The following is a 14,868-nucleotide window of genomic DNA, read 5'->3' on the forward strand; positions in this document are numbered from 1 at the left end:
TACCTAAAAATAGTTTTATGGAACTAGGATTTGCTAGCTTTTTAAAATTTTCTTCCTAAATATATTGAAATGCTAGTACAGACCTTTCTGTGTCCAAGCCTACTGACAACAGATTTGTTTTTCCAACTTGTCTTTTGTGAACATCCTGGAAGTAGTCCATGGACCCCCATGGATTCCCAGCTGACAAGTGAGAAAACATTTCTGGAGCAAATACTAAATCAAGTTTATTTTAACATATCGTGATGTAGAATTGTAAAGAATGGCTTCAGTGCTTGGTACTGACTTAAACACCATAAAGTATTCTTTTATTTTCTCTATTTTTCTCTCATTTTTCTTAAGCTTAATCTTCACAGAATTCTTTTTAATGGCTGTGGGGGTTTTTGTTAACTGTTGGGCTTTTCTTTTTATTCTGAGCCTTAAGGCAGTTTTCATTCCAAGTGGCCTAAGGCATCTGTGTGTTTCTGAGCAACTGGGATAAAAGCTGCAAGCTGTTGGTGTAGAGGGGGTGCTTCTACCCCGAGTCTAATAGCCAGCTTGCAAAGACAGTGCAGTGAATGCATTTATCTGTGCAGGTGCTTGTAGATTTTTAAGCTAGAATATGCTTCCCTTGTCTTTGATTTGAGAGTATGCTTGTGCCCTGCCCGAGTTCCACCAGACAAAAATAATTTGTTCTGAAACAGGCTGAACTGAGGCAAGGGGCTCTGGTCACAGAGGCTGCAAAGCATCTTCCTCAAGTGGAGCTTGATGGCTGATCTGAATGCATTTGCAATTCACTGTACCATGTATTTCTCCCTGTAGTAAATACTGTGCTGGTTTTATAAGACTGAATAGTTTGCTCATTCTGATGGAGTTGTGTCATCCACAGTACTAGATATTAAATAATGTTTCACATTGTATTCTTTGCATCCTCAAAATGAAATACAACAGATACTCAAATTCCTGCTGAAAGCTTCCCGGGCTTCTCTTCCATTTCTTCTCCTCTGTGTTCACCTGGTTTCAATCCTGAGAACATCTTGGCATAGTGAGAAATAAAAGCTTTTGGCAGCCAAAGAGACATAATTCATTGAAAGAAAGGGAGTGAATATGATGGTGGGGAGCCTGGCTGACCAGGCACTTGCAGCTTGGGTGGGTTGGGTTAGCTGCTCATCTGTCTTACAGAAACTGAGTTGTTACAAGAACTGTCACAAGTCATTTCTGTCTTTTCTGGGTTCTCTGAGGCTGAAAAGAGCAAGAAAGCAGGTTGGTTGTTTAGAGTGGGGAAGGAGAAGTTGGTGTTTGTTTTTTGAATCCTCCTGATACAGTTTGCTTCTGGTACAGACAGAAGTTGGAAATGGTCTAGGGAATAAATGTATTGATGAGTTCATATTTTTACTGAACACTAAAAATTCTGGACACGGTTGTGTGATGCTTCTGTTCTCATGAAGACTACCTTACTTTTGCAAACTCAGGCTGTTTCTCATCTCTTACGAAAAGCAACTTCCATTGTTGGGAAATTCCTGCATGTAGATACTAATTTTTTCCCCCCAACTTAGCATTGGGTAACATTCACCGCCTCCGATACCTTTTGAATATTGTATGCCTTTTCTGTACTCACAGCCAACCACACCTGCATGTCCTTTTAAAAAAGTTTTGTTTTTTCCTGCCTGATATTGAGGAATAGTCTGTTTTGTACCGTGATTGTGTCTGAAAGCAAAATAGGGTGAAGTGGCTTGGTCCATTGTGGCAGCTGGATCAAGAGCAGGATATTTGTCCTGTGACAGGGAGTTGTTTTCCTATACGGAAGCAGTCTCAGCTGTGTCTTAATTACAATACCACCTATACACCTACTAAGGTACTTCATGACTTCCCTTGGAGACATCTTTTTAAGGAATTAAATTGTTTGATAGTGACCAGACATCATCTTGAATTTCAGCTTTGGACTGCAGCCAATTCCAGACAGACCATGTGAACTAACAACAGCAGAAGCAGGGCAGGTCTTTGTAAGCTTGTTTTAGTAACAGGGCACTTTTTTCCCCTATATATCCTCCATGTAAGAGTGGCCATAGGAGGAGTAAACATTGACCAAGAATCAAGTGGGTTTTCTTTTCCTCTGTAGAGGAGAACTACAGGGGTAATGCTGTTTTAGTTCAGAGCTGTTCAGAGAAGCGTTTGGTATCCCCCATGCAAAGATCTTTTACTCTGAAATACCCTAATAATCAGGATGGCCATTCTGCTTTTCATAAAGAATAATTTTTTATGGTAGATCAAACTGAAGAGCAGTGTTTCGCTGTGAAGAAGCTTTAAACAGGAATCTGTTGCCAGAAAAAAATCATAAAAAGAAATCACAAATGCCTTCAACAATAATTTTAGAACTCTGGGGAAGACCTCTGAGGAAAGTTACCTTGTAAACTCAGATATGAGTCTTTGCATACAGGAGTTACCCCACTCACAGCTTGGTACTTCTTTAGGAAAGTTACAGTGAATGTTGGGTGGAATGAAAGGGGCAGGCAATGCAGTAATAAGTAAATTGGAAAACTTTGGGACTCAGAGGAGCAGAATTGAGTGCTTATATGAGATACTGAATAGATGAATTTTGATATAGCATTTTGTTTTTAGGGTTTCTTTACTGGAAATTTCATTTATTACTGTCATATTTTCTTCAGAATTTATGGCTTTGACACAAGTGCTGGTTAAAGTAATAGGAATAATAGTGGCAGGTACCTTCTCAGCCATCCAAGATACTTGGCTCTCCCAAGAAAGTTTTTTCTGTCTTAGGAAAGCGCAAGCTGAGGTGGAGAAAGACAATTCTTAGTCTCTCAAAGCCTGAATTGCCAGTTTAAAAGGTGGCTGATACCTTGTTCTGTTTTGAGCTCATTTTAACAGAATCTCTCTTTGGTAGCGAAATACCTGCAGGTGTAGAAATGTGGTGATAGTCACAATAAACCTTATTTTTACCCTGTTGAAGATGCAGTTAAATTTTAGGAGAGATGTGTTCATTTAGGAATTGGACCATGATGCTGTTTGATCTGGCTGGAAATGTTATAATCCTTAATCAATAGCACTGTCTTAGAAACATTTGTAGTCGTTCATTCTAACTACTACTAGAGAGTTTAGTGAGGTTTGGCTTGATTAAACTCTGAGATAGTTTTTCATCTGAGATCAAATGAACAGATTTCATTTGACATCCTATAGATTTGTCTATTTGAGATCCTAAAAGAAGGCTTCAGTCCTGGGATTTGCTTCTTGTTACAGACGCTCTGCAGAATATATTTGCAAATCCTATTTATTCATTCATGCATTTAATGAGATGAAGTGTGGTTTTCATTGTGCAGCCTTGGATTTTTTTTTTTTTTTTTGCACTGCTGTAATTTTTACAAATTTCTTTAACAACTTAGATGAATGCGTGGCATAAACTGAAAGTACAAACTTCAGTGTGCCACCATCAACTTAGAAAATAGGTCTGAAGATGAAGAGACTGCTGTGCTGGAGAACTGGCATCTTTTTAACCATTCCCTCTTATCTGTTTTCCAGAGAGCAGATTTGACCTCTGATAAAGATTTATACCTTGACAACAGCTCTGTTGAAGAAGCATCAGGCGTCTATCCAATTGATGATGATGATTATTCTTCTGGGTCAGGTTCAGGTGAGACAACATGTCACAAATTAATTTTTTAAAAGTGTAACAAGTAATGCAATTATTTGAGAGAAATCTGTGCAGTTTTGCTTTATAAGCTGGAGATGATACTTGCAGTGAATGTTGTGAGTGCTTTGCTATTTACAGAGCACTGGGCATCCCTGTGGGCTGGGTTTTAAGTATTAACTTTCTGCTCTTTTCTCTTACTCCTGAGTTGCATCATTTCCCTGCGTTATTTTCTCTCTGCTGGCTCTCTCTGTTCCCTCTGATTTCTGTGTAGATCTCCCTGGAGTTTAGAAATAAGGATTGAAGAAGGCTTGGTTCTCTCATGACATAATACTAATTTAGCACTCTGTAAGAAAACATAGCAGCAGCGTTCTTGTTTTCTCTTGTATGCAGTCAGGTTCATGTACACATGGTGTCCATTCCTCTTTCTTTTACTGCCAAAACTGTGAGATTTCTGTGTGGAAATTGCATCCATGTAATGAATAAAGAAATTCTTAAATACAACATTCCGAGTTCTCAGACTTAAACACTCATTAGAGACATGTAGCTGGCTCAAAAATTTTCAAAAAATGTGTCAGTGAAACCTCCTTATTAATTTCTCTTTAAAAGTCTCTTTGACGAGTAGCTTCTAGACTTGCTTGGAGACTCCAAATGTTAAAAGCTAAATGCAGGATTTTATGGTAGTTCTGGAAAAGACATTTCCTTATTGTTACATTCACTGAGCTGTTGTGGAAGTCCCATTTATTTTCCCAGTGTGTTACCTACATGTTTGTTATTCTACTTTTTTTAACTATGTCTTGATGCTTATATATAATTTGTGTACTTTCAAAGGATGAGCCCTTCTTCTGGTGCTTTGTCTTTGTTACCTGAAAGAAACATGTGAGATTTTTCAGATGGATTTTTGTTTTTCTTTTCTGCAGACATCACATTGTGTTGCCAGGCAAATCCAGGCCCATCATCATTCATACCTGGGTGATGTCCTGTGTTTTGGGAGTCCTGTCTTGGGGTAATTTGACATCCCAGGGTGATCAGAGGCTTAATTGGACCTCCTTGATGTAGACCTGTTTGAGGAAAAATTTAATATTTCATTTGAAAAAAATATATTAGTGAATCAGTGATTTCATTCAGTTCCCTGGACTGTCTAAGGGCTGTTCTGATCTCCAGAAAAATGTGCTTTCAGTCAGCATCCCATTCTGTCATGTCTTCAGATGCTGGTGACTTTGTAAGCTTCAGAAAAGGAAATAGGTTGTAGTGTAGTTTTTTCCATCCCTCCCTGGTGTCTGGCTGTTTCTAATATGGAAGATTCAAAATTCAGACCTGCTTTTGAAGTGAAAAAGACTACACAAGAACTGGCTTCAGATCTTATTAACCCAGGATTCAGCAAAGGAAGAGTAGGATCCTGCACCTGGGGAGGAATAACCCCAAGTACCAGCAGAGGCTGGGGGTTGACCCAGCTTTGCAGAGTTTTGGTAGGTGACAAGCTGACCATGAGCCAGCAGTGCCCCTGTGGCCAGGAGTGCCAATGGTTTCCTGGGGTGCATCAGGAAAAGTGTGGCCAGCAGGTCAAGGGAGGTGATCCTGCCCCTCTGCTCAGCCCTGGTGAGGCCACATCTGGACAGCTGTGTCCAAGTCTGGGCTCCTCAGTACAGGAAAGACAAGGAGCTACTGGAGAGGGTCAGCAGAGGGGCACAAAGATGATGTGGGGTCTGGAGCATTTGAGGAGAGACTGGGGGGACTGGGCCTGAGAAGGGATCTCATCAAACATAGGTGTTGATGACAGCCCTTCTCATAGCTCAAAGGCAGGTGCCAAGGTGACAGTGCCAGACTCTTTGCAGTGCTGCCCAGTGACAGGACAAGGAGCAATGGCCATAAACTAGAACACCTCCACAGGAGGAAGAACTTCTTGGCACTGAGGGAAGCAGAGCACTGGCACAGGCTGCCCAGGGAGGTTGTAGAGTGTCCCTCCCTGGACACATTCAAATCCCACATGGACACATTCCTTTGTAGTTTGCTGTAGGTTACCCTGCCTTGGCAGAGGGGTTGGACTGGATGAACTCCTGAGATCCTTTCCAAGCCTACCGATTCTGTGATTCTGTGGTAAAAGTGAAACCAAAAAGACAGAAACTACCTCTAGACTTCACCAACAGTAACACCTTGTCTTTCTTCTTTCTTTTCCTGTGCTCAGCTTTGAGGCATGGGTGGAAGTTGGAGTGCACTTCTGCTGTCTCTGGCAGTCTCCATTTCTTTCCTTCAAGAAAACAGGAAAGACTGAGACAAGCTGGATGCCCCTGCAAAGAGCTCATGTGACAGTATACCCAGATTTAATATTTTTGAACCAAGCAAAAAGTCTTTAGTTCAGGGAAGCAAAGTAGCATCCTTTGCACCCTACTCCTGCTATACTTACTGCTCTCTGTTTTCTGTAGAAAGTGTCCTGCAGATGTACCATTGATCAATGTTTCTCATTTTATGTTCAGTCTCTCTTTTACTTGATACTCAGTGATGTAATGTAATGTTTCTAGCAGGAAGAGCCATCCCACTCAAGAGTGGTTTTCTTGCTATGTAGCAAGCATAGTCCAAGCAAACAGATCCAAGATGACAACATTGCTGACTCCTTTCTTTGCTGTGAAAATTGTTAGCTGCCACCAGGGCTATGGAGATAAACAGGAATTGTCAGCACCACCATTAATGCCCTTGCAGGTCTTCAAACAGCATTAACATGGACAAATGTCACTATAGGCTGACACATTTCAAACTAGAAATTGGCTGAGGGCTTTTTGTAGGGAGTAGCAAAGGTGATGGTGTTCTGGTTTTTTCTTTTCTTTCCCTTCCATAGCTTCTTTTTTTTCTTTTCTTTCTTTTTTTTTTTTTTTTTTTTTTGCTGTACATTCAGCTACTGTTGTGCATTTGCCCAAGTGTTGAATCTGAATCCATGGGTCAGCAGTTTCCAGAGAAGCCATGCCTGCCTTCTGATTGTCCTATATCAACAGTAGAATATCCATAGTTATTTAATTAATCTGTTGTTTCCTTCTTGTAGTCTCTCTTACTGAGGAGATGCTTCAGTCTATCATCACTCTTTTTTGCATCGGTGTTTTATGTAACATAATAATAAAACGTAGAAATAGTTTTCCAGCCTATATACAACTTGAAATGCTTTTATAACTATTGTTATTTTTCATCTGGCATAAAAGATTTTAATAGAGCATTGGAGTTGGAGATAAATGAAAGTAGGTGCTAAGCAGCATGACTACCCATTACGTGAAGGAAAGGCTCTGTCAGATTTATCTACAAGTTCTTTGAAAAACTTTTTCTTGTTCTTGTGTCTTCTCTAAAATTATTCAAGGTAATATATATCAGAAAGCCAAGCAGACTTTTCCTTCCCGTTCTTCTCTTCCCCAACCTAACATTTCTCAGTCAATAGCAGCTTGAGTTGAGAACATTGGCTCAGGATGAACTGTGTGTATTCTGACATTGTGACTGGGGACTCTTCTGGCAGAAAAGTTGTGATGGGGTTGGAGCTTTTTCAAGAAACACAAGAGCAGATCTGCTTTGGCTCTTGACCGAGAGGGAAGCTGACACTGCACTCCAAGGCCAGCAGGCAGTTTGGGAGCCCTGTGGGAGCAGGGTGTGGGGCTTAGGGACAAGGGTGATGTGGCTGGGGGTGGCTGGGGGACCGTGTGTCATGGTCATGGTGCTGGGGAAGCTGCGGGGCACGGGTGCTCTCCCAGGAGCCAGCACAGGTCCAGGGCTGACACTGGGTGCTCTATGGCAGCGTGCCCAGCAGGCACACCTCTCCTGGTGTGCTTCCCCTGCCATGGTGCAGGCAACACAGCAAGGATTCATCTTCCATTTGCTTCAGTCTCATTCATCAGTGCCTTTCAGTTTGTCTTGGAGCAAGAACTTCTTCTGTCCACCTGCTAAACCAGCCCCAAGCATGCTTCATGACATTGACTGCCTGGCTCTCCAGGTCCTCTGACATAGAAATCTACTGTGATACTGCTTGAAAGTGTATTTTTCATGTGCTGGACAGAATCTTATACTTCAGTATAGTTAGGACTATTCCTTTTATGTTTACAGTGTCATCTCTGGGTGCCTAACACTATGTTGATTAAGGGTTGCTTCAGGGACTGTTCAGTGAATGGAGGTGAGATAAGTCACCTCCATATGTAATTTGTAATTGTCATATGTAATTTTGGTGTGTGTCACATTGCTGATAAAGATAGAAGATGTGAAAGAGATGGTGGTTATGTGTGTGCCCACCTTATCACAAATTTGCTTGTGGTGGTGGTACTCCCAGAGTGTGATGTGCAGCAGCAGACAAAGAGGATGCCAAAAGATAGGGTGAAGTGATTTGATTTTATTGATAGGAGGTGTTAATCACTGCCTGCTTTGCAAGTCAAAGTGCTAACTACTGTGGGCTTTTTTCTACAAAAAAATACTACTATCTATATAGTAATTTCTACTTCTATGCAGTAATTTAAGGTGGCACAATCTTGATTTCCTGACAAGTTTCCTCAAGCACTAAGGGTGTTAAAAAGTATTCACACTCCTGTCATCCAAGAGTGGCTAATAGACACATCACTGAGGTATTATATTAGGTATTTCCAGTGCTGCAGGACAATTTAGAGCTATTTTTACCACTATGAAGAAAGCAGTTGGACGTCCTGAAGAAGTTACAGTGGATAAAAGAGGGTGTGTGATGGTTGAGAGCTCTCAGCTCTACCACAAAGGTGGTTATGAGTTTAAATACAGCAGAGTTTCTGTGGTGCCCTCAGTAAGAGGGACTTGAGGCAGTGCATAGCCAGCACCAAAACCCAAGCTGACCAAATCCAGAAACCAGCTATAGTAACAGTGATATTTTCCAGAGTAAGAAGTTCTTATACTCCAACTGTTTCACAGTATTCCTCTTGACAGCCTGCTTGGAAGTCACACTCATGACACTGCAGGCTTTTTCTTTCCAATCTTACTTGGATTTGGTGATGCTCTTTTTTGTGCTTTTTAGGGAACATGATACTGTGTGAAATGCTGTTGCTATGTTCTGGAGAGGACTAGTGAGTTGGGTTTTTTTTGGTCTCTCAGTCCTATTTACAGGTAATTCTAAAAATACTACTGTCAGATCAGCAAGGGAAGTGTCTTCCTTGTTTAGATCTATTCCATGCCAAGCAGAGACCTGTTCAGATAAAACTAACTAGAAAGCAGGAACCATGGGGGATGTGTCTTAGCCAGTACCCAAGTCAGCCCTAAATGATAGTTGCTTCAAATTTGGGGGGATTGTTAGAATTCCCCTGAGGCTGTATGGAAGAAGAGCTGGGTTCCTGTGGTGCAAAGCTAGTGACTAGTCCAGGCATTAGATTAGTTGCCCATTTGTTGAGAGAATGTGGATCTGCACCCTCCTTAGCCAAAGAGGTTCAGACTGTAATGCTCTCCATTATGTCTGGCAGACAGAACTATGGCCTGAAGCAAAGTGGCATTTAAGGATTTGGAGGAGCAGTTGTGATTAGTAGGACTTTTCATTTCATAAAAAGAAGAAAATACATTTCTGTACTCTGAAGATGTGTTTTATCAGATCTCTAATCTGATAATCAATTTTAATTTCCTTGTCTGTGAAAGCTTTCTGTAATATGGAGAAACTTAAGAAGATAAAGTAGGTTGAGCTATCCAGTGAGCCATTATTTCTCAAAGAAAACTCTTGAATCAGAGCCAGAAAAATTTTCCTGTTGGATGCCTTTCCACACCTCTGTTTTGAAGCAGGATGTTGATTTTTTGATCTTTGAGTTGCATTTCAGGAAAATACCTGATTCTTGTTGTGAGGTCTTCATTCTAGAAGTTGTGTTGTAATTTTGCTATCTCTGAAAGCTTTTTTCCCAGTACTGTTCTGTGCCAGTATCTTTTTTTAAATGATTCTAAATTTTCTTTTCTACCATAAAGAGATTGTTCTAGTTGTTGTCTTGTTAGTGCCTCTCCTTTAAATGCCAGATGTATGTAATTCTTGATCATGACTTCAAAGCTTCATTTTTGCGCTCATATTTTCAGCCTTTCTTCTTTCTTTAAAAAAAAAAAACAAATTAAATCAGTTTGGAATGAGTGAGTCATACTATTCTGTTGTAGGAGTGTTTTATTTGTTAGGAACTATTCTTATGCACATTTGCTAGATTTATTACCCAGGGGTTACTTGGGTAACCGGTGCCTGTAACGAGCAGAACACATTGAGATTCCTGAGCAGTGGTCCAAGAATGGGTCAGTTCTTTTTTCCTCTTTCAGGCCTTGCTAATAATTTAGTCTCTTTCCTGTGTCTTCTTCCTTTCACTATCACTAAAGGATATTTATTAGACATGTCCATTACCTTATTCTAAAGGAGCCTTCATACTCCAGCAGGGCTTTGAATGTGAAGGAAATTAAATTTAAGGTAATCTTTAGGGAGTTTTTTGTCCTCTTACTCAGTTCAAAAGAAAAGGCCTTCTGAATTATGTGGAGTTTAAAACCATGTGATTTCCTAGTGACTGAAACATAAAGTAGTGGTAATCTTCCTGTAGATAGAAACTGCTTAGTTTTTTTAGAATTCAACAGATGTGCTGTAGAAGAGAAATTCTTTTGAAGCAGTATGTGACAGGCAAAAACTGTTCAGTTCATATGGTTTAAGTAAGGATAAAGAAGTGTGTTGATTTATTTATGGTATGCAATTAACTAGCAATTGCTGAACTACACTTTTAGGCTTAATATTAACAGTACAACAGACAGCCACAATACCTACCATTTATAAAATGGTAACAAATAAATTATAAATATAAATATAAATTTCTAAATCACTTTCTGTAACTGATCCAGTGTGTGTAACTGATCCAGTGTATATTATATTTATAATATAAATATAAATTTCTAAATCACTTTCTGTAACTGATCCAGTGTGTGTCGTGTGCACACAGCCACCCATCTCACAGGCCTTGTCTGAGTGTACAGGACCCTCTGTCCACACACCCTTGCTGTTGGAGACTTGGGTACCCCCATATGAGCCTGGGGCCCCACCAACACCTCCTGCCACGCCCAGGAGGAGACTCTGCACCCCAGAGTGGGTGTGGGTACTGGGGGTGCCCATGGTGGCTCTGGGGAAGCTGGAGGTAGCTGCTGAGGGTAACCACAGGATGGGGGTGGCACTGCCAAGCTCTAGCAGAGCCCCTGATGCTGTGGGACCTCATCAGAACCCATGGCACTTGGGGTCTGCCCATGTCACACGGGCGTGATGCCTGCTGCTTTCACTCCAGACTTTCTGCCCCTATTGCAAGTGTTAAGCTTTTTTCATACCTCTTTTCAGGAAGGGTTCTTCTGTTTGAAAAGTGTCATGGTAATTTCCTGGTTGCTACTTATACCAGCTGATGCACTCCCTTTTTCAGGGGATCACCTGGGGCAAGTATCCCCCTGACAGTTTGGGTGCCCTGTTTGCACACACATCTTTATCTTAGTAGGCATTGTCATCTAGGCCCTTGCCTAGGGTGGGCTGTGCAACCCTCTCTACCTTGGTGGTGTCGTAACAAAAAATGTAATTGGTCTGAAAGAATTTCACAGGTCAATGAAGTATTACATTTTGTCTCCAGGTGCCGAGGAAGATGAGGATAGTGCAGTGATAACAACATCCAGAACAGTTCCAAAGTTACCAACAACTAGTGATGCATCCAGGGCCGAGACCACCACAGTGAAAATGCAGACCAAGGTGCCTGCACAAACAAAGGTGCGTGGCTGAAGAGCAAGACCATTTCAAATGATTCCACTGTACATTCTTGATGGTTTGATGTTAAGTCTTCTATTTATATGGATTAAAAAGCACCCCTAAACTTCACTTACTACTACAGCCTGCTAAATGACTACAGAGCTGTTTGTTTTCATTCCTATTAGAAAGTCTGTATGGCAACATCTGGATTTCACATGAAGGAAAAGAGAGATGCAGAATAATATATCATGATACCTTTGAGTCAGAGCTGTACATTTTTTATATTTCTCAAAGAGTTATTCAAAAATTCTTTGTGAAACTTCCCTTCTCAAAGGAGAATGCTGTATGGTTTGGCTGTGGTTTGAACACTCTGCAGGTTCCATTCAGTATTTTAGTATTTCCTTCTACCACCATAGATGATACTGTCTAAGTTACTCTCAAAGGTGTTCTGCATATAACACATGTGATTTGTTAATTTCAGAGTTGTTATTTCTTTCAGAGGCTGTTATTCTGATAAACACAGGCAATATTAAGAGCTGTTTGCTAAATGTACTTTCGGAGGTTTTAAACTTATGGGCAGTGTTTTTCATTCTGACATGATGACGACAAATAGATCCAATTACAATGTCTAGACCAGCTTTCTGTGCTCTAAAAGCTTCCTATGTGTTGAGTTGGCATTGTGCAGTATGTGCGTGGAGCCACAGCTACGTGACTGCCCACAGCAGGCAGTGACTGTGCCAGCTTGTGGTCTGCCCTCTCTGTAAGCAATGCTCAGTTTTCTTTTTTGTGCCACAGTCACCTGAAGAAATTGATAAAGAGGAAAGGCCTGAGGTGGATGCCAAGAAAAAGAGCGATGAGCCAGGGGATGACACGGACGTGTTCACTCAGAAGCATTCAGAAAACCTCTTCCAGAGAACAGAAGTTCTGGCAGGTGAGGCATTGTTGGCCGAGGTCTATTTCACTCGAAATGAAATGGAAAACAGAGAGGATCCGTATCAAATAATGCAAGCTCAACAATTGAGTTTTCTTGGCAGATGCATTCTATTAAACACATTAGGATTAAGCACATTTATAGTGGGTTGCCAGTGGTTGATTTGATGAGAATAAATTGGGCATCTTGGGGAAGTACTTAATAGCCAAGTCCGTTGCTAATTGATTTGATGCCCACAAGCTGAACACTGCCGGCGGAGTATCTGGAGATTTCAGAGCTCAAAAAAGAAGCTGGAATTTGATTGATGCTTGTAATGCTTGTAATGAAGAAATGTATTTCTCACCTCCCAATTGCTGTCTGGTCGATGTGGTGCAGATGAGCACTGCTTGGGAGGAGCTCATGGCAAGCATGGCTGGATGGAAGGAGATGCATAGGCACAATACAGAAATCCCTTAAGATAAAGAGGGTCTATTTCTGTGCATAACCCAGGGAGGCACAAGCTGGCCACCAATGTTTTCAGTACCTGTGAGATTTTTTTTGGCCTAAGGACAGTGTTTACAGATGTACTTTCCCCCCGTGTATTTGGAAAGGGAGCTGGCAGCCATGAAGATCATAGTTTTGGACCACATCTTCCTATGAGCCTGAAAATGTGAAATAACCTTAAATCTACATCAGTGGAAGCATGTGGGTTTCCTCTTGAAGTCTGGTTGGGAGTTGATACTTCTCACGCACCCACAAATGCATGAAGTGTTCCTATAATTGATCAATAGGAAGTTTATTTCAGCATAGAGTCAGAGAGAAAACTGACAGAGAAAAGTAAAAGCACATTTCTTAGCTAAGGTAACAAAATCTTTAATGTTGAAAATGAGTGACTGTTGAAAAATGAGTTTGAAAGACAGCTTTATGCTTGGGCAGTACTAGTGGTGGTCTTAGCTGAGGTTTTGAAAAAACTTTAATAACTTTTTTAAAACTGAGCTGTTAGATCTCTGACTTGTAAGTGGAATGTAATTTTAAATGATTGCCTTCATGAATGCAAACAAGCTTTCTGACAGTATATTTCAGGATACTAATAATGAAGACAGTTGCATAATGGGAGCCCTTACCTGCAATTTGAAAATAATAGCAAACTTACTGTGTGAAATGAAAAAGAAGTATGGTGCAAAGCTTGTTTTACTGGCATATTGTGAATCTCTGTTTCTTTGATTACAGCTGTTATTGCTGGCGGAGTTATTGGTTTTCTTTTTGCAATCTTCCTTATCCTGCTGCTGGTGTATCGCATGAGAAAGAAGGATGAAGGCAGTTACGACCTTGGTGAACGTAAACCATCCTGTGCTGCCTATCAAAAGGCACCAACTAAGGAGTTTTATGCATAAAATTCCTATTTAGTGTCTCTATTTATGAGATCACTGAACTTTTTTAAATAAAGCTTTTGCATAGAATAATGAAGTTTTTTTTTCATTAAAGAGCCGTTATGGCACCTTTATGATAAAACCCCATTGTATTTAAAACTTTTCACATATTCGTTTAAAAATGTAAAATTAAAACTTAACATTTGCAGTGTTCTGTGAATAACAGTGGCAAAGCATTATTTTATAAAACCATTGATGTTCACTGAATGATTTTTAAAACTTTATGCATAAATATAAAATAATGAAAGTTATTGTTTTATCCTATGGTTCAATTAAAGTTGTTTAATTTTGGTCAGCATGTCTCAGATTGATCTTACAAGTTAGTTTTTATTTCATTAATTTATCTGTTTCCAAAAAATGCCTTTTTGTAGTTGTCATGGTGCAATTTGTCTTCAGATAATTCAGATAACAGTAACTTTTAGTGTAAATGTAATTTTTCAGCTATGTAAACTTCAACCTCCACTTTGTATAAATTTAAGTGTCAGAATATCAATTTTACACTTTGCATTGTTTCTCAGCGTACCTGTAGCTTCAGTGAGATTTGTAACAGCAATTAATGTGTAAAATTGGATTATTACTACAAACTGTATAGTCACATTCTTACTAAACAAATCTCCTGTAAGGAAGATTTGTAGTAAGCTACTGACGAACCTAAGCAAACCCAAAGACTCTAACAGTATTTTGAGAAGTTGCTGCAGATTTCTATGGCCACTGTATTTGTTAATTATTTGCAATTTGAAGGTACAAGTAGAGGTTTAAATTTTTGTTCTTTAAAAATGCATTTAAGTTGTACACGTCTTTAAAGCCTTTGAAGTGCCTATGATTATATGTGACTTGTTGCAGACTGGTGTTAATGAGTATATAACAGTAAAAGAAAATGTTGGTATTTTATAAGCACAGACAATTCTAATGGTAACTTTTGTAGTCTTACATGGATAGACATAATTGTAATTTGGGAACATAAACACTACTGAATAAATCATGTGGCCTAATACTGAGAATTCTATTGTGATATACTTTTGTATGTTTTTCATTTTATGTCTGTTTGCTTATGTTTTAATGTCACAGAATACATCTAGTAGATCTTAAAAATCCAGACCAAAAAAGAAAGGCTGTTGATGAGGATGATCCTCACACCAGATTTATTGCTAAGGTGGCAGAGAGAAGTGGGAATGTTTAAGTCTTGCATCTGGTGTATTAGCTGTGAGAC

The 14,868-nt window shown here is 39.9% G+C and overlaps 1 protein-coding gene across 2 annotated transcripts in view; it reads left to right on the forward strand.

Annotated features, from left to right (window-relative positions):
* SDC2 (syndecan 2) overlaps positions 1 to 14,659 on the forward strand; it is a 59,081-nt gene extending 44,422 nt beyond the window's left edge. For both annotated transcript variants that reach the window (XM_050971040.1, XM_030234075.2), the window contains 4 exons: positions 3,511 to 3,622; positions 11,206 to 11,339; positions 12,114 to 12,249; positions 13,459 to 14,659. In XM_050971040.1, the coding sequence (XP_050826997.1) occupies positions 3,511 to 3,622; positions 11,206 to 11,339; positions 12,114 to 12,249; positions 13,459 to 13,622 (546 nt within the window). In that variant the 3' untranslated portion in view covers positions 13,623 to 14,659. The remainder of the gene's footprint in view (positions 1 to 3,510; positions 3,623 to 11,205; positions 11,340 to 12,113; positions 12,250 to 13,458) is intronic.
* Positions 14,660 to 14,868: the final 209 nt, after the last annotated feature.

This window comes from Serinus canaria, chromosome 2 (genome assembly GCF_022539315.1).
Source record: "Serinus canaria isolate serCan28SL12 chromosome 2, serCan2020, whole genome shotgun sequence".
Taxonomy (NCBI): domain Eukaryota; kingdom Metazoa; phylum Chordata; class Aves; order Passeriformes; family Fringillidae; genus Serinus; species Serinus canaria.